At 39.2% G+C, this 27,212-nt stretch overlaps 1 protein-coding gene across 1 annotated transcript in view; it reads left to right on the top strand.

Moving 5' to 3' along the window:
- Positions 1-27,212, top strand: part of SPTLC3 (serine palmitoyltransferase long chain base subunit 3) — a 173,744-nt gene that overhangs the window by 89,469 nt on the left and 57,063 nt on the right. Inside the window, exons 5-7 of the mRNA XM_003788010.1 lie at positions 5,939-6,063; positions 8,344-8,437; positions 24,363-24,468. Of these exons, the coding sequence (XP_003788058.1) occupies positions 5,939-6,063; positions 8,344-8,437; positions 24,363-24,468 (325 nt within the window). The remainder of the gene's footprint in view (positions 1-5,938; positions 6,064-8,343; positions 8,438-24,362; positions 24,469-27,212) is intronic.

Below are 27,212 nucleotides of genomic sequence, written 5' to 3'. Positions count from 1 at the left end.
AGAGTCCAGGAATTTAGCCAGACTTCCACTATTTTTCTTCTACCTATTTTGTTTCCACCATTATTATTTAGGACAAAGATGTGCATATTTCTTTCAACTTTACACCAACCTGGTCACCCTGTATAATTTTAGTTTGTTTTAGTGAAGACTTCTCTAGGGAAGAACTGGAGCTAAAAGATCACATAGAAGCCTATATATTAATCTCCATCCAAGGTAGAGGCTAGAATCTACCCATCTTATCATATGCTATTTCTAGACTTAATTCTCTCCCACTTGATCAAAGTAAAATATAGGAGGAGTAACAAAATCATGGAACTGAATGTTAGTAAGGTACCTAGGGTTTAGTCTTAATTATTTCTATGAAAAAGAATGCCAAAGTCCAGAAAGTCTTAATAACATTCCCAAGGTCACATAGTTAATAATTGAAAAGGCCATATGTATCACAAACTCAGGTGTGCAAGAAGTAGCGAAGTTCCTTTGTTTTCTTTTTGCTTTACCAAGTTAAAGTTGGCCCCAAGCCCCAATCCATTTGGGGGCTTCTTTTGTGTAAGAAGAAGCAGAAGTCGTAAGGTATTATGCAGCTCCCAAACATCAGGGATGTCTGCTGGTTGTCAGTCCTACAACCACACTGGTCAACACTGGTAGCCCACTGTCTCAGTGGATACTATCTTGTGGTCCTGCAGCCCACTAATTCTGTCCCATGTCAGAGGCTTAGGAGTCAATTGTGAGGGTAGAAAACCAGTGCCTGGCAGTCAAGCCATGTTCCAACAACTTACAACTGTCCCTAGCCATCCACCACCAAGAGAGGCTTAATCAAGTCCTTCTTACTCTCTCTGCTATGGATATCCTGACTTCTCTCCTTAGACTAACCCTAAACTTTTGTAAACTTTTTTCAAGACAGGAAGGAAGCACTTCCACTTTGCACACAGTTTCATGAACCTCCCCAGACCCATAAGGCTAAATAGTTCTTGGCTTACCTACTAGACATGAAGAGGGAAAAAAATACTTAAAGAAAGCATGCATAAGTTTCAATAAATTTCCCCACAACACTCACAACAACAAATCTTTATATATTTAAAACCATATAGATGTGGGGTACCCCTTGGGCTAGCAGATGCTAAATTTCTTTTTTTTTTTTTTGGAAAAAGCCATAGAATAATAGTGATGAAGAGTTCAATCTCTAGAGTCAGATACTCTGAGTTTGAATCCTGACTCTAGACTTGGGAATTGTGTGGCCAAGAAGCCTGTAACGTCCTCATCTGTAAAATGAAAATAATAACAGTACCAACCTCAAAAAGTTGTATGATAATTCTCTGAAATAAGCCTTGAAATATTTTAGTATGTAAGGTGTCACATCACTTAGTGGATGGTCTGTGCTTTTTAGGGTTGCCTCCCTTAGGTAACATCACCTCGCTGCCTTTTTCCTTATTGGCCACATAAGGACACAGCTACCTACTTGATAAAGCATGTGTATATTTGAAGATTAAATTAAATAATCATAGCACATTAGTGGGCATTCATCATACATTATCTGTAAGAATAAATAAATAAAACTTTAAAAAAAGAAGGCTGAGAACATGGGATAAAGGAGAAGTTAGCATTCTATCTACTTAAATTCATCTTTCATCGAATTTAATACATTTGACATAAAGGGTTATTTGACATAAAGAATCATCTTGATTTCATGCTCTGGACAGAATTTTGTTTGCATCTGATTCTAATTGTTTACTAATGCTTTAACCCACCAACAAGTGATGAGTGGTTTGTTTAAAATGAAGGCCTGGAGAAATGGGCTGATAAAAGTTATTTCTGCTTATTTTACCAGACTTTATCAGGATGGAGGGTGGCTTAACCCAGTGCCAGTGGCCCATGTTCAGTGTACCAAGGTGACTTAGACCCATTTCAGATAGTGCACCTGGCTTCTTCCAGATGTGCCCTGAGTGCTGGTCTAAAAGACAAAGTCACTCAAGAGAGAATATAGCTCCATAACCTCTGCTAGACTGGATGCAGTAGGACAAGAGGGAGAGCAGGGTACCCCAATACCACTGAGGGACAAGATCAAAGGTGGAATTCATTAAGCAGAAGGTTGATGCTGGCTTTAAAGCAGTGCAAGTAAAGTGGCACAGAAGTAGACCAATAACCATGGCACAACTGTACCGAATGGGATAGCTGGCAGCTCCCCACAATAAACTATAGCTTATTCTTAGGCCAGGTCTAGGAAACAGTCTATAAACAGGACATTCTGGATCAAGGTGACTATAGTTACAGTTTGAAAAATTGTCATTACATGTGCCCAAAAAGAAAAATTGGTAGTTGAGTAACAGACTCGTTAACCACACTCACGCACTTTGCTATTAATCAATGTCAATATGTCAATATATAGGCCAGCCATTTCTGACTAAAGACTATAAGCCAGTCAGTATCAATATAAATCCAAAAGATGTGTATAGTCCATATACAAACTGTTGGGACTTTATCTTAAATCTAATTGTATTGATTTGATTCAAGGCACCAAAGCCAGTGCTTAGCACACAAAAATACTATTCAGAAAGACAATACTTCCAGCTTGTATTTATTCTTTTATTTATAAAGTAGGTTTAGAGTATACTACTGGATAAATTAAGCATCAGGATTGAAAAAAAAATCAATATATACATAATGTACCAATTTGGAGGTCAGCTGTCATGCCAATTTGTGGTTGTTATTGACATTCAGAAACTCAAATATCATAGACAGAAACAGAAAGAAAAACTATCATGGATTTATTTTGTATCTGCAACTAGCACTATAGTTATCTTTTCCTGAGACTGAAAAAATTCCAATACTTATATATCAAAGAAAATATGTTGAGTCTTATTTCTAGAACTTAGGTGCCCAGGTACTTGGACCACCTGAATGTTTGTATAAAACAAAGCCAGTCAAGCTTCTAATGACTACTTTCCCCTAACTCTTCCTATATGTTTATTTCTTGCATATAAAGAGCAGAAGTAAGAAACTAGCACTCTAATCAATGAGCCTTCTTCTTCATTTTTCTTTAAAGAACCCCACCTCGCCCCAGACCAGGCACAGCTGACTTTCAAAGGTGTGGCTTCTTGAAGTGTAATATGTCCATCCAGCCCAGAAATCTTTCAAGTTTGTTTATGAAAGTTTGTTTATTTATAGTTCAGAAACTATAAATACTAAACAAAGAAATATCATGATAATAGGGTTTAGAGATTATTGTTTTTTATACAAATGAAGATAAGCCCCTAGTTGCAAAACCACTCATAAAATTCAGCTGCTAAATAATCTGGTCATAGAAACTGGTCTATTTAAAAATCACTTATGACCACCTGTTCACTGGAAATCCAGAAAAAAGCCTGCTCTCAGCCTTAAGCCAGTTCCTTCTCCTTAAGCCAATTCCACTGGTAGGGCCCTTGAAGTGAGCAATTTTTCAGAATGGTCTTAGACACATCCATTTCTCATTAGTTTGTTGGCTGTCTGATTGCTTGGCAATACATCCCATATTATCGTAAGAACATTTAGTGATGCAACTGCTATAGATAAACTCCCCTGAGATGGCAGGTTTAGAAAGACTGAGGAAAATGGCAGCATGGAGATTCATCATGAATGAGCTTATGCTCTTCTGGGTGACTAGGCCGGGATACAGTTGTCACCTAACCTCTGCCCAGGAAAGGCTTATGGGGAAAGTTATCAAGTTGGCAAAGTTTGGGCACTCTCTGTCTTTCCTGGAGGGCTTCATTAGGCATGAGTGTTTTCAAGCTGGTGTTCACTGCCTAATCAGTTGCCTTGGCATTGAATGGCCTTTTGATTTTCTTCCCTGTACCATCCCCTACTCTAAGTTCAACCCTACCTTCATTCTCCATGGAAGTCTAGAGTACACACTGTGTCAGCACTGTGTGAGGTGCTGTGATTGCCAAGCTAGACATCTATAATACCATCAGAGTATTCATGATATTATCAACATCAATGATCCTGTCATTAGTATCTATGGAAGTCATGGGATTTCACACATATTATCTGCACGTAATCCTATCAAAACAATAAACTTGTGTATAGTGGAAAATACTTTGAAGTGCTTTAGTTTTAGAAGTTAAATTAGCCAGGCATGGTGGCTCACACTTATAATCCTAACACTCTGGCAGGCCAAGGCAGGTAGATTGCCTGAGCTCAGGAGTTTGAGACTAGCCTGAGTTAGAGTGAGATCCCATCTCTAAAAATAGCAGGGTGTTGTGGTAAGTGCCTATAATCCCAGCTATTTGGGAGAATAAGGCTAGAGTATCAACTTGAGCCCTGGAGTTTGAGGATGCTATGAGCTGTGACTCCACAGCACTCTATCAAGGGTGACAAAGTGAGACTCTGTTTCAAAACAGAAAAGAAAAAGAAGTTAAATTAAATTAATTGAAATTAAATAGAATTAAAAATTCATTCCTCCACTGCACTAACCATCTATAGCTAGTGGCTACCATGTGAGACTTGCTGATCTAGAAGTTCAAGTGATGTCGAACAAAAGAAGGGAAGCATGAACATTTGCTGTCAGCAAAGCATGAGGGAGTGATGTTTAAGGAAGGGTCAGAGATCAAGCATGTAATAAGTTACAGATAGATAAAAACATAAATTTTGGATTTAAAGTAAATTATTTCTGTTGATTTTTATCTGTGATCCCTTTAAGCTTCAGTTTTCCTTTCTGAAAAGTAATAATATCTGCATTATTGGGCTCCTAAGATGGAAGGCAATAACCTAAATAGTGGGCTTAGCACAGTATCTAATACATTCCAAAGGTTCAGTAAATTATAACTACTTTTATTGGTATCTATGGCAGTCATTGAATTTAGGTGTGAGAAACCTCTGAGAAAGTTATAATTTAATTAATGATTTACGGGAGATAGGGTAGGAAGACAAAGATTTGTGGTATTTTTTGTAAACTTTATTGCATTATTGCAGAAAAGTACACCAATCCTAAGTATGAGTCTCGATGGATTTTCACAAAGTAGATACACCTGTGTTACGAGCATCCAAATTTGTAAACAGAATAGTCAAGAGAATCTCAGAACCCTTCTCATGTATGATGACTTCTAACACTGTAGATTCATTTTGCCTGTTGACAGACTTTATATAAATGGACTCTAACAGCCTGTGCTCTTTTAAATATCTGACTTCCTTCACTCAGCAACATATGAGGTGGTCTGACAATTAAGTTTGTGAACTTATTCTAGAAAAAGTGCCATGTACCTCATTACTACAGTCACCTTCAAAGTACTCCCCTTAGGAAGCTATATACCCATGCCAGTGCCCAGTCCATTTTTCAAAGCACTTTTGGAACTCTTTTCCTGGAATGACCATAAGAACTGTCATTGTACAGCACACAAAAACAGACAACAACATTAATGAACACCACTCAGCAAGACACTGCCACACGTCCACACAAACGCAGCTGGGAGACACTGATATACCAAGGTTCTGAATCCGTACCAAAATGTTTGTACAATGTTAGCAACATAAGTGCCCAGTGGCAAGATCACAAACTTAATTTTCAAATCTTCATACACGATCAGCTTTGAAGAGTGGACTAGGCACTGATGCTAGTGCACAGCTTCTCAAGGGGTGCACTTCAAAGGTGACCATAGTGATATTTTGCATATCATAGTGAGATGTGTAGCACTTTTTGTAGGATGAGTTCATGAATTTAATTGCCAGATCTTGCTTACTAAATTTATCCACATTGTTGTGTGGAACAGTGGTTTGTTCTTTCTCATTGCTGGTATAAATATAATTTATCCATCCATTCTAAAGTGGATGGACATTTGGCTTATCTCTAAATGGGAGTGATGACAAATATTCCCTCTGTGCACTCACTTGTATGGATCTTTTGCTGATGTGTATATACTGGAATCTTGAGTTTTCAGTGTCAGGATTTTTGTTGTAATTTCATATGCAGGTACTTTGGATAAGCACAAGGAGTTGGAAGACCTTATGGCTAAGTTCCTGAATGTAGAAGCAGCTATGGTCTTTGGGATGGGATTTGCAACTAACTCAATGAATATCCCTGCACTAGTTGGAAAGGTGAGAATTTGTTAACAAAATTGTCTTCTATTGTATTATTCCTAAGAATTATAACTTTGAGTGGGTTTTTGTTAGAAGCATGGCTGAGAAAGACGTTCTCTTGGGAGAAATGATTTGGATTATGTATATTTTGCAATAAATGTTCCAAGTTAGTCCAATAAATCTCTTCATCATGATTTTCCCAATTATAGAATTGCAGTCTTATATGTGGGTCAGGATTCATGTATGATGACATTGTAATGAACTTAATCAAAGTTTCAGGCCTCTGAATCCCCATAAGCAATGCAGCAAATACTTATTAAGCATTTACTTTAACAAAACATTTTTTTCTTATGTTATTCCTTCATTTATTCATTCACTAAACCATTTATTGAGAATCTTCTATGTCCTGATATGAGGCAAGATACAGGGCATACAAAGATGAACAAGACCTGTGCCTTGTAAACATATGTAAATTTTACAGTATAATAGGGGAAATAAGATACTAAACAAAATAGAATGGCAACCACAGCAAAGACATGTACACACATGAGGAAGGACAGAGAGTTGCTGCAAACTTGTCTTGAGAAAGTCTGCAATATCTGGGAGAAAAATAGTGACCAGAGAACAGAATTTTAAGAAGAAAGTCACTCCCTTAAGACAAAGAAATGGGAACAGTGTGTGTAAAGTTCATTAAGTTTAGAGGAACTAGAAAATAAGATAGTGCTCGAAGGAGAGACGAGAGTTGAGGGCAGGTGCCAAACTGCAAAGAACCTCACATTATAAATCATGCCCGAGTACTGAAATTGTTTCTTAGAAAAACAGGAAGTTTGGTTGGTTCATTGTAAGTGAATAAAGGCAATAATAAAATTTATATATATATATTTTTTTCTCATTTCTTTGTTTTAAATTTTTATTGTTAAATCATGTTTGTGCACATCAATACTATCATGGGATACAGTGTGTTGTTTTCATATACAATTTGAAATACTTTCATCCAGTTGGCCAAGATAGCCTTCATGTCATTCTCGTAGTTGTTGTGTTAAGACATTTAGAATCCACATTTAGAAAGATTCACATGTACCCTTATAAGATAAATCATAGGCATGATTCCTGCAATCTCCCTCCTTTCACCCATGCTCCCCCCCTCCCCTGTCTCTCTCCTTTCCCCATATTCTTGGACAAAAATTGGATTTGTCTACATGCAATGAATGATATTAGATCTTAGATTTTACTAGTGGAAAAATACAGAAGGAAAGATAACATCTATGAAAGACGATAAGACATTATTAGGACAATTGGGGGAATTTGGAGTTGAACTATATATTAGATGAAAGTACTATGCAAATACTGAACTTTTGGGATGTGATCATTGCTTTGTGATTTTTGTAGGCAAATGTCCTGCTCTTAGGAGACATATAATAAACAATGTAGAGATGAGGTCTGAGGCTTACAAATAACTCTCAAATGTTTCAACAGAAAAATTACAAACACACACATGTCTATATGATAAAGATATGGGGGATTTTTCTTCCTTTTGCCTCAAAAACTTAAACACATCATGTGTTAACTTACCAAAATATAAGGGAAAACTCAGATTCTTGGTGGCCACAGAAAAATGTCCACAATAATTTGCCTCCACATTGTTGGTAAATTGATCAGTTTTATAATTTAGAAATTTTTAAGTTAAAAAAGAAAAGTAACTTCAAATAGTTATTTATAAGCAGTAGATTAGACTGTCTTTATAGACCTAACCTCAAAATGCCATCTGTACTTTTCCAAGTTCAAAGTTTTTAACAGTAAAGCAGTGATGCTTCTGTCTACATGAGGTGTTAAAATAGTGGAGAAAGAATCCAGAAGCAAGAACTTAAAACATCTCACACAAAAAACCCTCCTTTTGAGTAGGAATGACCAAATCCATTCCAAATAATCCAGCATGGGATTGAAGAGTCCTGGCAAGACCATAACACATCCAAAAAATGCATGAGTTTTTCTGTTAAAGATCAATCTTTTAGACTACCTGGTACTTAACCAAGATCTTGGATGAACTTCTCTATTGAAATCCATATGTAAATGTTTCAGGAAAAATGTAAACTATTAGCATGATTGCCACTCCATTACCTACCTGCTATATAGGAGTTTATCCATCTAGACACCAGGTCAAACTACTCTTGGCCTTCTAAAATTAAAAAGGGTTTCAGGAGCCTGTGTTGTAGTTTTTAGAGCATCTTCTTGTTCCTGCAGGTTGTCTTTCTTTCATTTTCCTTATTGGCATCTGTTTTGTGCTTGTTTTCCACACAGGGGTGTCTCATTTTAAGTGATGAGTTAAACCACGCATCTCTCGTGCTTGGGGCCCGACTCTCAGGTGCAACCATAAAGATCTTCAAACACAACAGTAAGTACCAGCATATTTATTCGATATGTAGCAGCTTGTTCCTAGAAGAACAAAAATTATTGATGGGACTTTGAACTTTGTTCTTGCTCTTCAAACTGGCAACTTGGCCTAATGAAACACAATTATGTTTACGTTCACTACTGGCTTGTTAACCTCTAGTGACCTGGAACAAATGGTTGAAGTGCATTAAACTTCCAGATTGTTAAGTGTAACCCAAACACATTAACGTAGCTGTTAGTGGTCTTTTAGTGTGCCCTCTGAGGACATGATTGATCTCTTAGGACAGTCATTTAATTATCAGAAGTGTTATAACTCTTCCTTCCCTATAACTCTGTCTCAGAAAGTTCGAAGACATAAGTTTTATGTTATAGTTAGGTATAAAGTGAGCTTGTTCCTTAGTATAATGCCTTCTTTCACTATGCCCACCCACAGAATGCTCAGATACCCACCCGCCAAAACTTCACTGAAAGGTCCTTTCAGGCTCCGGGTTGTGTAGTTGGGTGGTGAGGAGGAGGCAGAGTGCTAATTTTTCTTTAGGGACTTGACAAGGCAGCATGGAAAGTATCAGGAAACATTTTGAAGGAGGCGGGTGATGGTGAACACCTGAGTTCTCTCTTCTCTAGCTCTACACCTAACTTGTTGTGTCACTTGGTATAAATCCTTTAATTTTTCTTGCATTCAGTTTTCTCATCTGTAAAATGAGGGCATTGAACTATGCAATGGGTCAGGAACCTTCTCATTCAAAGGTTCTGATTCTCATCCATTATCATCATTGAAATCTCCCTTCTTCCTGTGCATGTGCACACCTATTTTCTCTTTCTTCCTTCTTGCCACCTTTCTCTCCTGTTTTTCTCTTCCCTTTACTTTTCCCTGCTCTCCTTCTTGGCTCTCCTCTTTATTCTTCAAGAAAATGACAAAGGTTGATGTGAGGAGAGGACTGACAGGGAACTGAGGAAGAATTGTTTCTGTTCTGTTCTACCCACCTCCCAGCAATCTCAAACCAAAGAACAATTGTCCTCTGGGAAGGATAGAAAATACACAGGAGTATTCTAAGGAAAAGCCCCTTGTCTAACTTGCAGAATTGTGCAAATTAACAATCTACTGCTCTCACCAAGTGAGGAGAGGTCTGGCTGTGCTTTAGTGAACCATTGTCAACATCTATGTGAAGATGAATACTCCAAAGAAGAAGTTGATGATGGGCACCTCAGATTTGTACCTTAACTACCACATTTAGCTCAATGCCAATTCAAAATACATTGGCCTCATTTATTAATTTGTGAGTCCCATCCCTAGACTCAGGCTTTAGTCTAGTCTTCAGTTTAGTCTTTTACAAACCAAGTTAAATTTCTTCAGTTCTGTTTGGTTTATTATTGATTGTCACATCTATACTCAAATTATTTTGGCAGTGTTGGGAATTCAAGTTTGGAGTAGACATCATTTAGGGCTTCAAGAAATAAGTTTATTAAAAGACTACCAAAAAACTACCTTCCTTTGGTATTAGCAGAGCATGTTATGCAATTTTGATTCTTTATTGTGACAGATGGTTGATGAACAAAGGCTTTGTCTACTTGGGGAAGGACAAAGCGGATAGCTGACAAGTATTGAACTGTAGTTTTAGCCACATATATGGTTAAACATGGTAGTCTCACTTTTGGAGGGAGACATAGTCAGGTTGTTATCTATTTGGAACAAATGAGTGGGATTATTGTCAATGTTAACTTTTCATATTTTTCACTCCATTCTACTGTGAGCAGTGGACCATGATGCCAACTGCACAATAGAGGTGTCTAGGGAACATCTATAAAAGATCAATGTCTGTGCCCATCTACAGACCAATTGTATTGGAGCCAAGGTGCTGCATTTTTTCAGGCTCCCAGATGATTATGATGCATAATGAAATATATAAGACCTAGATTTTATTTTCTAACCTCCTTTAATCTAAGATGTGCTTGGATCTTGCCAGTGTCCCCTGGGAGATACCACCGGGCACACTGCTATAGTAACTATACTCACTCTTCCCCTCACTGCCCTTTCATACTCTTGATCTAAAGTTTGCAAGTAGAGTTTTAAAACATGCCAAGAATATGTTCCCAGGCAGAATATATTGAGCATTTAATGAACATCTATTCTGATTCAGGCACTATGCTATATCTTTGAAGGACTAGAAATGTGGTGTAGTAATATCTTAGTTATATGAAAGCATACAGTTTGGTAGATGAGGCAGCTACGAGTATGCCAGTAATGGTATAAAATAAAAGGGGCCTAAGTGACATTAAGCAGGACTTAAGAGGGCCCACTATAGCCCTCCACGTCCACAAAAATAGCTGAAATCAGAAAGATGACAACACTAAATGTTAGCAAGAATATGCAGCCACTAGACAGTGGTTCTCAATCTTCCTAATGCCACAATGTATTTTCATTGTTGAAAAGGGGTCCCATCCCACAGGTTGAGAACTGCTTCACTAGAACCCTCACTCATTGCTGGAGGACTATAAGATGGTACAACTTCTTTGGGAAGCTTCCTGGCAAAACCTTATAGAACTAAACACACCCCTGAAATTCCACACCTCATTTGCATATGTCTGCCAAAAGGCTTATACAAGAATGCTCATAGCAACTTTACTCATAATAGTCAAAAGCTGGAAACAACCCAAATCTCTATCAACAGAATAGTGGAAAATAATTGTGACTTGTTTTATTACTGTATAATAAAAAAGGAAAAAGCTACCGCTATGCATAACATGGCTAACGCTCAAAAAATATTTTAATTATTTTGAGTGAAATATACCAGGCACAAAAGAGTATACATAGTGTGTAAATAAAAAACAAAACTAATTTGTGGTGATAGAAACCATAGTAATATTTGCCTCTTGTTCTGGAAGAAGGGTGAGAAGAATAAAAAAATTCTGGAGTGATCTTTATTGGAGTGGCTACGTTCTTATTGAAATTCATTGAATTGTATCTTTAAGATCTATACATTTCCCTATAAATAAATCTTACCTAAAAATATAATTGTCATAAGACAGGATATATAAAATTAAAACAACTAATTCAATATGTAAAATTATAATTATTTATAGTTTTAAGCTGTTAAGGACTAGGATAAATTGTTCCATGGCAATAGAAAATAATACACCTTATGGGCCACTATTTCTGGGGTCCAAGTTGGGCACCCAAGCTTGGCTTCTTGCTTCTTCTCCCAGGAAGTTCTATGGAACAGATCCTGAGTCCTTTTATCCAACAACTCTATCCACTCAAGGACTGGCAAAAAAACCAATAATGGGAAAAGTTGGAAGATGGCTGATACTTCCAGGATAAGTTCTTCTTTGTCTTCATAAGGATAGGAAACTTGAGAGGTGGTAGCAGTTAGGTCAGAAAATGAAATAGGGTTTGGCTAATGTTCCTTGACCACTTTTGAGACACAACTTTCCATCCCACTACTACAATATGCCAAGAAACATCAGGCTCTGACACATTGTGTTAGCAGCTTCTCTCTTGGGATTGATAGGGAGGTGGCCTGATGTGTGTCTTTTCCTACTGGCTGGGGCTGAAATAGGAAAAGAAGAAATCATTGTCTGTGTCTCTATCCCACAAATAGTTATCAAAAATGCCCCTCTTATCCATAGATAGGTGGAGTAGATGCCATCATGCTTAAACAAAATGTTCCAATGATGATATAAAATACAAACGATTTACCAGATACCATATGGTGAAAATTTCTAAGCACAAGACAACCTTATTTTAAATATTCAAATAAATTAATCCAGCTGCAGATCGAGTCTTTCTGCTAATTCCAACTGCTTTATAATTTTTCCAGAGTCGAAGAGCGGTTCAACCTGCTCCTCCAACACAGCCTTTACCATACAATGCGGTTTCTTCAGTCTTCAGACTAAAATCTTAGGATAAGATTTCAGTGAATTTATACCCATGGGAAAACATAGTAACTACATCAAGGAGAAATCAGACAACAGTTGCACAGCTGACATAAACAAAGTCACCAGTGAGGGAGAAATGGACATTGTATGCTTCCAGATGTGATTCCCTGGGAAAGAGTGAACATCATTTACATAGGATGCAGGTTAGAACCCAGAATGTTATCATTAGACAACCCCAAATGAGGAATGTTCTGTTATAAAAAAAGGAATTGTATTCTCCAAACATGTCAGTCACATAAGAGACAAAGAAAGGCTGAGGAGATGGTCCAGATTAAAGGATACTAAAGAGCTATGACAGTTAAATACAATACCTAGCCCTAGACGAGATTCTGAAAGAGATGGGAAAATGCTATAAAAGAAACTACTGGGCCAGTTCACAAAATTGAAAATTGGACAATAGATTAGATAACATTAGATAAGTATATCAATGTTAAATACACTGAAGTAGATAACTAGACTATAGTCCAGGGATAAACAACCTATGGCCTATGAGCTAAGAATATTTTTTACATTTTTTAAAGGATTGTATATAAAGCAAAGAAGAACATGCAACTGATACTATATATGACCCCCAAAGCCTTAAGTATTACTGTTCACTTCTTGATAGGAAAAGTTTGCTGACTCCTGCTATAGTCACATAAGAGAATAAAGGATCATTATTCTCAGTGTGTGTTAGGGAAGACACACTGAATTATTTAGGGGTGAAGGCCGTGATACATGCCATTTAGTCTCAATTCAGAAAAAAATTGTTACATATACAAATAGAAAGCTAGATAGATTCACACAGCTGTAGAGATATACTGTAGAGATAAAATGATAAAGCAAATGAGATAAAGTGTTAATAGATCAATCTGGATAAGAGTATGTGGGTATTCTTTACATTATTCTTGCAATTTTCTTGTTAAATTTGAAATTATTCTCAAATAAAATTTTGTTTTAAATCTTTATTTCTTTGCCGAAATTATAATTCAAGGGTTAAATTTTACCTTCCAATTTTACAAAGCACTTAAGCATTTAGTAATTTATTCTTCATGTCTTCTCTCTGTGCTTTTGGAAAATAGATAATTGTTACTATGTATTATTTCTGTATTTTAATAATAAATATTAGCTGTACTTGTTTTACACTAGCAACTAGTACTTTCTGAGAATTTACTCTGTGCCAGATGCTGAGCTAATGGTCATCTCCTCTTATTTAGCCCTGAGGAAAATCCCATGAGGTAGGAACTAGTTTATAAATGAGGACATTTAGGCTTAGAGAGATTAAGCAACATATTCAAGATCATTCAACTTCTCAGTGGTAAACTTGGAATTATCAATATAAATGCTACCCTTCTCAACTAACTGGGAATTATGGGCAGCTAGGGTCAGAGCTTAGTATCTAATTCGCAGGATTCTATTATGTATGAGCTGCTGTTCTTTTGTTTTCTATTTTAGGCAGAATAATGGGCCCCTCTCAAAGATGTCCGTGCCCTAACCTTTCATGCCTGTAAATGTCATATTATCTTGCAAAGGACATTCAGGTTGCTAAATGGCTAAGATTTCTACATGAGTCTCCTTAAATGTGGAAAAATGAAACAAAAGAGGGTCTATCACAGTAATGCAATGTCAGGAAGATTTGAATGCCCTTGCTAGCTTTGAAAATGGAAGAGGGCCACAAACTAAGGAATGCCAGAAGTCCACACTACCTGGAAAAAGTATGTAAGAACCTTCTACAGGGAAATGTATTCTCCTGTGGAGCTTCCAGAAAAAGACACAGCCTTGCCAAAAACTTGATTTGAGCCCAGTCAGAACCACCTTAGACTTCTGACCTCTGGAACTGTAGGATAAGTTCGTGTTTTTTTTAAAAAGCCAATTTCGGCAGTGCCTGTGGCTCATTGAGCAGGTGCCGGTCCCATATATCAAGGGTGGTGGGTTCAAACCCGGTGCCAGCCAAACTGCAACAAAAAAATAGCCTGACGTTGTGGTGGGCACCTGTAGTCCCAGCTTCTTGGGAGGCTGAGGCAAGGGAATCGCCTAAGCCCAAAAGCTGGAGGTTGCTCCTCAGCACTCTACCCAGGGCAATTAAGTGAGACTCCGTCTCTAAAAAAGCCAATTTCTCACAGCAGCATTGGAATACTAATACACTTTCATTCTGAGGTGCAGGAAGCCCTCGGGATTAACACAACTTTAAACAGGAGCATACTCTCAATGAGTATCCAATGAGTTATTGTATTTATATCACAAAAGCAGTCCTCTTGGGAGCAGGACTACTGCCAAGATCCTCTGAGTGATTCTTGGAAGGTGAGGGAAGTGAGCCTTGTACAGAGAGGGAAAGAACTGAACTGAGTGAAGTATTACATGCAAAACAACAGTTGCTGTTGTCTCTCTTTCCTATTCTGCTATCCCCGATAGTACCAAAGGCTTCAGTCCACAACAGTGCCTTAATCCTCAATATGCATCCACACAGACTGGGTTGATGATACTGGTTGTTTTTTGTTTTTGTTTTCTTGCAGTTTTGGCTGGGGCCAGGCTTGAACCCGCCAACCTCAGTATATGGGGCCAGCACCCTACTCCTTGAGCCACAGGCACCACCCAATGATACAAGTTTAGGACCTGCAGATATCACGTTGCCTTCGTATGTGCATGACTCGTACAACCAGTCAAGGCAGAAGCTAATCACTTGTGAGCCAGGTTCTTAAGAATGGTCATCTACACTGGCGGGTTCTTAAACTTCAGTATTATGGGATTTCTCACAGCTCTAAACTTGTTCTCTCCTGGTCTGTCCCATGCCTCACGTTCTCTCAGTAGACCTTACTGCCTATCAGAGGAGAGGAGATGCTATTTTTACATAATACCAGTGGATGGTCTTTGTTATTTACTGAAACTATAAATTAATCAGATTTCTGAGTCTTTGGATTTTTGGAATTCTGTATAGGAAGAATACACCCAGGGTGTGTCTACCTACAGAGCCATCATGATAAGCTTTAATCCTGTGTGAACAGATTTGCCACTAACCCCAAGCTATTCATCATTTCTCTTCCCACTATTTTCCACAAAGTTGGAATGAGTAACTGAAAAGACTAAATAGAAGGAAAGTTCTGAGAGGAAGCGACATCAGAACACTTGAAAAAAACTGCTACTTCTTTAAAAAAAAAAATGCAATGGAGTTTTAGAAGTGCATTTTTAGTGATGCCAAATTGAAAACTGTACACCAGAATCTTTTGTCACCATAAATTAGTTCTTCCTGGCTAGTAAATGTGGACCATAACAGAGACTTAACTACTAGGTCGTTTATTCAGCATTCACTAGTGTTGAGCCTTTTCCATAATTAGTTCCTTTAATTTTACCAACAATTCAGACACAAAGCTCTCTTCATGATCCTCACTTTACTAAAGAGAAATCTGTACAGTGATTAAATGATCTGCTCAGGGTCACACAGATGATGAATAGCACAGGTCAAAAACCAAAGCTGCCTGTTGCTTTTGTCTTGGTTTGGTTCTGTCTGCAGCAGACACCTGAGAACAGGATTTAAATATAATGCAAGTTACTTAGGAAGTGATTCTGAGAAGCACCAGCAGGAAACAAAGACAGAGAAAGGGACATAGCCTTTAAAGGGTACATTGTCAAGGACAGCAGCACAGTGGACCAGTGGGCCTTAATTCTACTAGGAAGTTCTACGTGCCAGCAAAGATACCCCAGTGTTATCCCACTTGTGGGAGGAAACAGCCAGGATATTTAGCCACTGATTCCCATTGTGGTTGGTTGAGAGCTGCTCCTTACTCAGGCTGAATGCACTTCCACAGCCAGAAAAAGAGCTCTGGGACAAGAGCAGCCCGTGATTGAGCTAGATGCTGTGCTCAGGGCTACAGGTGGGACACACATTTGTCAACCCTCCTAATCGCTACCTGAGTCCACTTACTGCTGAGCCATATGGAGGACCCAGGAAGCCGTGGTGCCTTGTGTAAAATTGATCTTCTGTGACAGCTAATAGAGCCCTATCCTGTTAGCAGCTTGAATTTCAGCTCAGAATGCTGAAGTCTGGCTTCTTCATTCTTGCTGGCTAAGTAGTAAGAACTCCTTGCATTTTCCACTGTAGGCAGCTGCAAGAAATAGCCAATCCTTAGCCTGTGTGGCTCACTGGGTGCCTGAAAACAGATTCTGTAGCCATTTCACAGCCTACCAGTGAGCTCCACCCAAGGATGGAGAAGTTTGTTCTTCCCTAAGATTCTGCTGTGTTATGAGGGAATGAGCAAGGGCCCCCATGAGGCATTTGGATCCCTTTGGTAAATGCATCCTCCATGCTGAGTGTTTAAGCACCCTGAAAATTCCAAGACCTCAAACTCTGGGTGAGTGTCACCTCTCCAGAAAGGACTTCTTTCTGATGGAGGAAATTAGGATTAACTTTTCCCCCGTCTGCTCACATTACTGGTAGTACAACAAGTAGTAGCATATGAGGTAGACTCTAGAACGATGGTTTTCAAGCTTTAATGTGAATACCAGGTACCTGGGGCTCTTGTTAAGATGCAGACTTGCAAAATTCAATCTTCAATGTGCACATGAGGCTCCTGGGGTGGGGCCTGAGCATCTGCATTCTAATGAACTCCCGGGAGCTGCTGCCTTTGTTCAGGGCTATCCTTGGAGCAGCCAGGCTGTGGGCACTTCTTTCAGCTAGTCTTGGAAAGAAGCAGTCTCTGTGACTAAGAGAGTTGCCATGAGGTTAGAGGTCTAGGCAGGCCAAGAATTTGGAGTGTTTAAAAACAAACAAAAAAAAAGTGGAAAGGAAGAGCCAAAGTTCTACCTAGCAGCAGTGTAAAGGCCAAGAGGAGGAAGAACAAAGAGTCCAGTGTTTCTGGAAACAGTGAACACTGCTTCATCTGCAGAACGAGGGCCTGAGGCCATTTGAATGGCAGGTCACATCTCTGAGTATCACACAGACTGCTTTGCAAGCCTTAACCTTTCTGATCTCAAGACATGTGGGCCCCCTAGCCAGGTAGTTGACAGTCCTGAGCCCTTGCTGTAATGAGCCTTTTGCATGAACTATCTAGATTTAGCCTCACAACTATACAAAGAAGCACTTGCTACTACAGAGGTGTGAAGTGAAGTGACTTCCTCAGAGACAGAAAGCTAGAGACCAGACGATTTCAGCCTAGGAAGTCTGACTCCAGTCCCCATTTATAACTACATCACACTTTTACCTCCTTTCCTAGCCTTTTCCACTACTTGGTTCCCCAAGTATAATGATACATGCATACTTAGTAGCTTACATCTCCTGTACATGTCTCGGCAGGCCAGAGAGGTTTTGGTTAGGAGGATGGAGCCTGCACCCACCTTGCTGAAACCCTGACTACTGGGCTCCCACGCTCTTCCAACACTCATGGCTCACGTTCCTGCACTGATCCCACTCATTCAGGGATCCCATTTCAGTATTTCATCTTATTCCATAGGCTTCTCCCTGAGGCTCAGCATCCCATGTGCTGCCTCAGGACCAGAGCCTGTGAGTATGGCCTACCCCATCCTTGTGTTCTCGGCTCTGCCTGATCTGTGTCTTGTGTCTCCAAGATCAAAAGTTGTTGCCATAACTCCCCCCCGCCCCCAACACACACACACACTGTGCAGGGTAAGCAGGCCTTGGCCTAGCACCTACCTTACCCTCAAACCCAGCCCACATCCTCTGCTCCCAGGTGTGCTTTTCACTCTTCTAGAAGACTACCTTGCTTCTTTGACCTTCCAGAGGCTGTGTTGACCTGTCAGAGGCTACACAACACCAACCAGAGCCATCAAGAAAAACTGAACTCAAGGTTTTGCCAAATCAGTTATATTAAACTTAAAGGCACCAAATTTTCAGTGCACCAAAACTGCCCTTTATGATTGTGTGGGAGAAGAGACTCTACAAATGTGACTTTCAGAAAAATAATTGTTTTCATGTCAAAGTTGCCCATTATGATTTTCTTTTTGCCCAAAAAGCTAAACAAAGGGGAGACCTCCCCCCCACAACTATCTTAAAAGTCAGAGTAATTTCTTCATCATCCTTCACAGTTGTTTAAATACCTACTGCTTACTAATTCACTTTTGGGCTGAATTTTGAAGGAAGAAACTGGGCATTGAAAGGAACGAGAGGAGTGGGGATAAAGATGGGAAGTATGGAATGAGACATAGAAAAAGTAGCATTCATTCATCTTCCGTTTATCTTTTCATTTACAAAATATAGGTGTGTCTGACGTAGGCAGAGGTGAAAATAATTTTGGTAAGCTACCTATGGAATAGGGGACCAATGGAGGTCTCTAAGTACAACTAGAGGTGGGTTTTGTGGAGACTTGAAAGACAAAGGATAAACCACCAACTATTGTTGGGGAGCACATGTATGGGAAGTAGAGACAGCCACTCCAGCCTCAATCTCCAACTCTGATCCCTGGAAGTGGGGGACATGGAGAGTGCTGAGAAACAGGCAGTGAGGGCAGGTCTCATGTTCAATCTAGGCAAAATGATGGTTGCACAAGAGAAGAGGAAGGAGGAAGCTGTGGCAGAAGAAATAGTGCCAGTGCCACCACTCCATCATGGAAAGAGAGCAAAGCAAAACATCTGTCACTCATCTCCAGGAAGACACACTTGCTCCCAGCCTATCTTCCTGGAAGATCCTGGCTCCCTCATTTCCTTGTGGCTTCTTTTCACATGACTCTATCTGTGGCTTTCCCAGATCTAGGAGTTTTGCTATATATTATTAGGACCTGAAATTAAAGACAGGTGCAGCCTCAGACTTACCCAGAGTATTTGTAACCCAAGCCTGACTGTGGGTTTTGACACATAGTTGGATTCTTCCAGATATTTAGCAATTCAGTAATTGAGTTAACCACACCTGTGAAAGATGAGGACTGCTTTGAACCAGCCACCAGAACGTGGCCTCCATGCTTTCATGTTGGACAGCTTAAATATTCATAACCACCAAACCAGCTTGTTCCTCTCAGGTGTCCACAAAGCAAAAGAAACGTCCTCAGTGAGTCAGACTTGGTGGTGAATAATGTCTAAGGCATCACTGATGTTCTGATTGTGGTAATTATAAGTCTGTGGTATGTCATTAGGATCTTAAAACATGGTGTAATACTGCTGTGTATGTGTACCTAGATGGCATCAAATTCATTCTTTTAATTTCCATATTTTCAAAATTTTCTTGCCAAACCAATAGGGAGGGAGGCTTTTGGTTTGGGTTTTTTTTTTCTTTCTTTTTTTTCTACAAAGCTTCTGGCATCTGAAAATAACAAAAACCTAATAGTTCTTCCCTACTTCTAGAAGTGTCGTGGGGATTAATATAATGCAAGTATAAGTGCTTTCATAAGCACCATTATTTTAAAAAAATCCTTTGCAGATGTTAGCCTGCACATTGCTGAAACAGTAGATTCCCTTAAGGGCTGCAGGGCATAAATCACAATCCCAGAATCCTACAGTTTTGTAACCCACACACTGTAGCCCTGGAGAGCAAGACCCCAAGAACCAGAGAGGGAAGTATCAACAGCTAACGTGGGCCTAGAATCCCTTTCCCTGTCTAGCTTCTGGAATTCAAGAAGTCAATGAGCTTCCTTTGCAGAGGGAAAAAGGCTAATTGATTTTCCCTCTGCTCTAGGAGTAGGGTGTATGGACTTGAGGGTTGTTAACTCCCCCAAAGCCTCTCCTCATGACACTCCATTTAGGTCCAACACACTGAGTTCCCTGCCTTCAAAGAGACTAGGATTCCTCTTGCTTCCATCTGCAAAATGCATAAAACATAAAACACATTATGGCCCCCTAAAGGCATGATCTTGTGTCCTGCCTGTTATTAAAAGAATAGGGAGAAATTTTGTTTAGGACTACTGCTGTTCCTTTGAAAACTAATCCTGGACTAACCCCACAGCAAGCGTGTGATCTTTTCTGATGCAAAACAATATATGGCCTCTGGATTCACAGATTTCTCCAAATTTTTAGAAAATTTATTTTTAATAACTGCTAATTTAGTTCATGTTAGCTTGTTTTCATTTCTATGACATTGGAACCACACTCGTCATGGGTCATTTCCAAGTCCCAGAAGGAAAAACATTCCTTAAACAGGAGTACTTTTATTCATCATCTCTTTATTCCACTCAGAGGCTAACAGGGCTATGATTATAGAAAAGAAAGACTGGTTACCCTAATCACAAGCAAGTCATACGTTGCTTTCCCATTTTAGGAACTCAAACTAAAGCAAAAGTGAAAAGATATCCACAGAAGTGAAGGTGTGTTATCTATCCCTGAAATTTTCAAAACAAGAAAGCGGCTTTTTGTTTCCTTGGCTGCCATCTAGTGGTTAATGGTGTCTAACTGATCAGTCTAGCTGATCTCCAGTTAGACTAGAGGAAAAAAGTATGTAGGAGAATTGGGAGGCAAGGTGCTGGGGATGCTGAGAAACTTATGTCGGCTAGGCAGAGGCTAGGTCACAAAGTGCCATTTAAGATTGTATTAGGTAACTATAAGGAGAACAACCAACTTCAAACCCTCAGTAGCATGCGACAATCAGCACTGATCTCTCACTGGGGCTGTAGGGGGCTGGGCTAACTAACTGGGCCCTACGTGTCTTTCATTCTCTCCTAGAGCTATCCCAGGACCAGCCAGCTAGCCTGGGCTTGTTCTTTTCGTGTCACCAGCAGAAGCACAAGAGAAAGAGTAGAACTATGTAAGGCCTTTTCAGACCTAGGTTTGGAGCTCACAGACCATCTCTCCTCTGCATGCTGTTAGCCAACGCATGTCACTTGGCTAAACCCAAGTCAAGAGGCAGGGAAATGTCCTCCATATCTTTAGTGGGAAAAAAAGCTGTAAACTCACACAGCAAAGGGATCAAATGGAAAGGAAGGAGGTGGAAAATGAGGCTAATAGTGCAAGCTACCACAGGTTCCATCTTGGAGATAGTGTGTTTGAGGTACTCATGGATGTGTCTAAAATGTGGTTGGAGAAACCCTTATGTAGTTTAAAATAGAGATAAAGCTTTGAGCTATGGATCGCAGAGTTCAAAGACCCCAGGCATGCAAACTCTTGGGTCTCATCCCACACCAACAGATTCAGAATTTTTGATTAGAAAGATCAGGAATCTGCCTTTGAACTTGTTTCCCAGGTGGTGATTCCTATTTACTGAAGATTGAGGCTCGCTGGTAGGCAAATGAAAAAGTAAAGAAAAGGACAAGGAACAAACATAAAAAAGAAAATAGGTGAAAAAAAGAAATGACTTTCACAAAAAAATATATTAGAAATAGTGGGATGAGACATAACAGAAACCAGAGAATAATGGCAACCAGATACCAAAGGGGAGAACCTTAAAACACAAACATCAAATTATATTAAATGCTGCCCACATGGCAAATTGGATGAAAACTGAAAAAGCCCTGAAAATTTGGCAATTAAGGAATATTGTATGAATAGGATACAATACTAATTCCGGGGATATCATTACATCTGTTTTGCAGGTGAAAAGAAAAAAAAAACTGGTATAAAATAAAATGAAGACCCACCATCTCTTCCACTCCTTCTTTCACAGGTTCCGTATTGTCATGGTGAAGTTGATTAATTCCACATCTAAACTGACATGTCACCTAAAAAGTTAATCTCAGGCTAATTTTTAAAGAAATAAAAATGGTATTTTTTGTTTCTATTGGTTCTCATATCATGCCAGATATTATTGATAATATGCCATAAAGGGGCTATTTCTAATAGTAAGGCTTTACTTATTTGAAAAAATAATTATTCCCTCATTTCTTCAATATTTTATTATGGGTTTCCTTTATTTTTTCATTATTTATACTGTAAGTTTTCTTAAGTAAGTCAAAGGATGTCAAAGAGTATATTATCACTAGTGCTTGAATTTCCAAGAGAGATCTCTAGAATGTAGCATCCTATTCATGTCACACGCTTTTTCTGAATGCCACGACCTCACATCCAGTCTCTAGGGAGACCCTATGCTGATTAGGCATCTCTTTTTTAAAAGATTGGGATATAATGCTATCAAATTCTGATTCATCCTACCCTACTCTGATCCATATAAATGCACCTTTAATTGAATGTGATTTGTTCAGATGTACTGATCAATTAAAATATGAACACCATGTGGACCTGTGATCCTACTACTCTGGGAGGCCCAGGCAGGTGGATTGCTTGAGCTAGGAGTTTGAGACCAGCCTGAGCAAGAGCAAGACTCCATCCGTACTAAAAATAGAAAAATTAACTGGGCATGGTGGCACATGCCTATAGTCCCAGCTATTCTGGAGGCTGAGGCAAGAGGATCACTTATGCTCAAGAGTTTGAGGTTGCTGTGAACTGTGACACCATGGCTCTGTACCCAAGGCAATAGAGTAAGACTCTGTCTCAAAAACCACACACACACACACACACACACACAAATACATCCACAACTCTATCTTAAAGAAATATCTTGTGACCTCATTAAGCATGCCCAGGTTGCAGTGATGAAAAGTTATTGCACCACCTGATGTATACCCTACCACAGATTGGAGACAAAAAACACAAAGTTGAGGAGCCTTTCATTGAGACCAAGACTTCAGCTAGTTTATACGTAGACCAGTGAGTGATAAGCCAATCAATACTGCTTCCCGAGAGCTTTGTCCACAGTGCTCAAAACCAGCATCAACTGTGTGGTTTTAGATTTACTTTCACTAAATTTCTCCTTTTGTGTTAATCTTTGGTGAACATATGTAATAGTCAAGCCAGTATTTAAGCAGAATCTCCATAGTTTTAAATTAATATTGGATTCTAGGTCTAAAGTATTTCAGTTTCAGATTCTCACAAAAAGAATTTCAGATTCTTAGGAAATGAATATAAATATATATATATATATATACACATATATATACATACATATATACATAGTAGAAACATCAAAAAATCTAAAAAAAATTCACATAAACCTCTGCCATTTTTCTCTTTCTAGGCTTTAAAGTTAAAAACAAAATAAAACACACACACCAAACAGCTGGCTTGGTAGCCAAGTCCTTCCACGTGGTTTCTCAGCCCAAGCTCATGGCTGCTCAGCTGAGCACAGCAATCTATATATGATTGCTGATATGTGAAATGTCACTATCATTTGTATTTGACATCAGAAGTTAACAAGAATATTCTGCCACAGACTCATCCTTCCTTGTTGTACATCACTGTGGAGTTTTAGGAGAAGAGACAACGGCTCTCACATGAAGTAGTAAAAGGTAGTGGTAACAAATGTGGATCATGGCATAGATTGTATGAGTTCAAATTCTGACTCTGCTATGTAATCATAGACCCCAGGAAGTTTACCAAACCCCTCTGTACCTTGGTTTCCTGAATCATAAAATGGAGATACCACTAGTACCTCCTACAGAGAGTTCTGTGAGGATTAAATGAGCTATGTATGTCAAAGAAAAGACTTAGAAGGATGCCTGGCACACAGATAGGGCTCGATAATTGTGAGCTATGATTAACATATCCACAGGTCTCCAAATATTTTATTAAAGAACACTAGTTGTCCAACTGCCTCAAAGTTTTGAAATGTCTGAGATTGGAGGATTTTAAAAATCAAGTCCCAAACTGTGGGAAGTGAGAGATTCATGAAAACTCTGTTGAACTCTAACACACTCAAGTCTAAATAACTTGATGAGTGGTAGTTAATTGTATCTTTTAACCTGACAATAAAACCTAACTTAAGAGATACACTTCCTATAGAACTTCAATGTAAGGCAAGTGGGAAGAGCCTTGTAAGAGCCTGGAAAACCACGTACCTCAGGTGGGGTTTACTCTGCCTACTTGTACAAACCTGGCTATTCACCTTGTCATAGTTAAGTTTTACAGAAAAATAGGCCTCTCTGTCTCTCTCTGTCTTTCCCTAGGTGTTCTCTGATTGTGACTTTGCTTTCTGGAGGTTTAGGTCCACGAGTGAACCTGCAAGATCTAATGCCTCCTTGAGAAAGGAAAATGGGGAGGAAAACAAAAACCCTCTCATGACTCAATTTCTTTTTTGGTATTATTTAAAGACACAGAAAGCCTAGAGAAACTCCTGAGAGATGCTGTCATCTACGGCCAGCCTCGAACACGCAGAGCTTGGAAAAAGATTCTCATCCTGGTGGAGGGGATCTACAGGTATGTAAATAACAGAAGGCATTTTAACACTCTGAGGTCTGTAGCTAGCTGACCAATAAGGAAAGGCTGACTTTACTAGCTAAATGGAGAAATGGGTTAGATACAGATATCAAAGAGAGACCTGAGACAGAGCCACCAATGGGAGCTGTTTGACCTTTGCTTCTCCTGTACTTGGGAATAACTTCATGCATATAGTGGCATGCATTGGAAGCTGGCATGCTTGTGAAGGCTTCCTCAGAGATGTCCTTATATGCCATTGCTGACTTACATCTGTTCTTCCACTACCTGCAGCTGCCTTACTGTCTCAAAGGTCTTTTGAAACTGGGTTATCCAACATTAGAGTGCCCCTTACCTTTATGACTGTAGTAGATGTTTTTTTGGACACCCCAGATGCCACTACCCAGACAGTGCACTCAAACCCACTGCTTGCTGAATCTATCCATCGATTGGCATCAGAATGCAGAAGGCCTGCCTTCCAGTTAGGGCTAACATGGAGTACAGTTCTTGCTCCCGAGCTAGGGCCTGGAGGTGGAATGATCTTAGCATCTAAAGATGTGCTCAAGTGTGAGTTTTCCTTTAAGCTGAGTAAAGGAAATACCAATTAAGCCATTCAGAGCTGCACTTTATATCAAGAGCCATAACTGAGTGTCCTGTACCCTCTGCCTCAATTTGTCATCCTTACTAAAATGGAAATTGTGTCCATATACCTTTTCTGTTAGACGCTCCCAGTTCATAAGCCAAGGAAACATCTCCATGTGTCCACTCCTAAATCAATCCTCAGACCATTCTCAGGGTAGAAGACTCAAGGGAGATATTTGGCATTAGATAATGATAGAAAAGTGGAAAATGTTAAAAGGAAGGAAGTAAAGGTTTTTAAGTTCTCAAAATGGAGTGTGTCTGCAAAGGATACTTAGCACAGCTTTCAACCCATTAATCTGATCAGTTGCTGAGTACACACCATTTCTGCTATGTGAATGAATAAATAATAAGCAGTAGCAGAACTGTGCCTCCATCCTTTTTGGAAAAAAGAAGTGAATTCTTCCAAACTTAAAATAATAAGGCTGGTATCATTTTTTTTTAATTTTAACTCTAGTGCTTATGATTGGTGATATGGATGTCCAAGTGCTACCTCAGGGTTGCAAAGTTGGCATTTCTGGTTTCCAGTAACCCACTTTCTGCATCTCCTATTAGTACCTCCTACAGGCAGCCTCAAGACTGTGTCCATCTCTGAGGTCACTCTAGACCAGGGGTTCTCTAGGGTTTTCTTGCCCTTGCCTCTAATCCAGGCACATTTGCCAATTTGCAGTTGCCACAATTGCAGTAGGGTATGACTGACATCTAGTGGCCAGTGGCCAGAGATGCTGATACACATCCTGCCATGCACAGGACAGCCTCCTCCCCAACCCTGCCACAAAGAATTATCTAGCTCAAAATGCCAGGGAACTGTCAAGGTTGAGAAACCCTGCTCTGGAATAATCAACTACTACTCACTAGCCCTAAACTTGCTACTTCTTTTTTTATTATTATTAAATCATAGCTGTGTACATTAATGCAATCACAGGGTACAGTGTGCTGTTTTCATATACATTTTGAAATACTCTCATCAAACTGGTTAACGTAGCCTTCATGTCATTTTCTTAGTTATTAAGTTAAGACATTCATACTCTGCTTTTAGAAAGATTCATTTGTACCCTTGTAGGATAAACCATAGAGGTCACCCCCCTCACCTCCCCTCTCCTACCTCCTTCCCATATTCTAGGGCTATAATTAGGTTATAACATACCTATGAAACCTACAAATTAGTTTCAAAGTAGGGCTGTGTACATTGGATACTTTTTCTTCCATTCTTGAGATATTTTGCTAAGAACATTTTCCAGTTCCATCCATGTAAACATGAAGAAGGCAAAGTCTCCATCTTTCATTAAGGCTGCATAATATTCCATGGTGTACATATGCCACAATTTATTGATCCATTCGTGGGTCGATGGGCACTTGGGCTTCTACCATGACCTAGCAATTATGAATTGGGCTGCAATAAACATTCTGTTACAATTATCTTTGTTGTAATTAGATTTTTGGTTTTCTGGATATATACCTAATAAAGAAATTGCAGGATTAAATGGCAGGTCTATTTTTAGTTCTCTAAGTGTTCTCCAGATGTCTCTTCAAAAGGAATGAATTAATTTGCATTCCCACCAGCAGTGTAGGAGTGTTCCCCTTTTTCCACATCCATGCCAACATCTCTGGTTTGGGGATTTTGTGATATGGGCTAATCTTACTGGAATTAGGTGATATCTCAAAGTAGTTTTAATTTTCATTTCTCTGATGATTAAGGATGGTGAGCATTTTTTCATATACCTGTAGGTCATGCGCCTATCTTCTTTAGAGAAATTTCTATTGAAGTCCCTTGCCCATCCTGAGAAGCAATCGCTTGTTTTTTTCTTGCTAATACATTTGAGTTCTCTATGGATTCTGGTTATTAAACCTTTGTTGGAGACATAATCAGCAAATATCTTCTCCCATTCTGAGGGCTGTCTACCTGCTTTATTTACTGTGTTCTTGGCTGTGCACAAGTTTTTAGTTTGATCAGGTCCCAAAAGTGTATTTTTGATGTTGCTTCAATTGCCTCATAAAGTTTTTGCCCAAGCCAATTTCTTAAAGTGTTTTCCCTACACTTTCTTCTAGTATTTTTATAGTTTCATGTCTTAAGTTTAAATCTTTAATCCAGTGAGAGTCTATCTTAG

Source organism: Otolemur garnettii, unplaced genomic scaffold, assembly GCF_000181295.1.
Source record: "Otolemur garnettii isolate 467f Iridium unplaced genomic scaffold, OtoGar3 scaffold00025, whole genome shotgun sequence".
NCBI lineage: Eukaryota > Metazoa > Chordata > Mammalia > Primates > Galagidae > Otolemur > Otolemur garnettii.
This window is presented reverse-complemented; position numbering and strand designations above follow the sequence as displayed.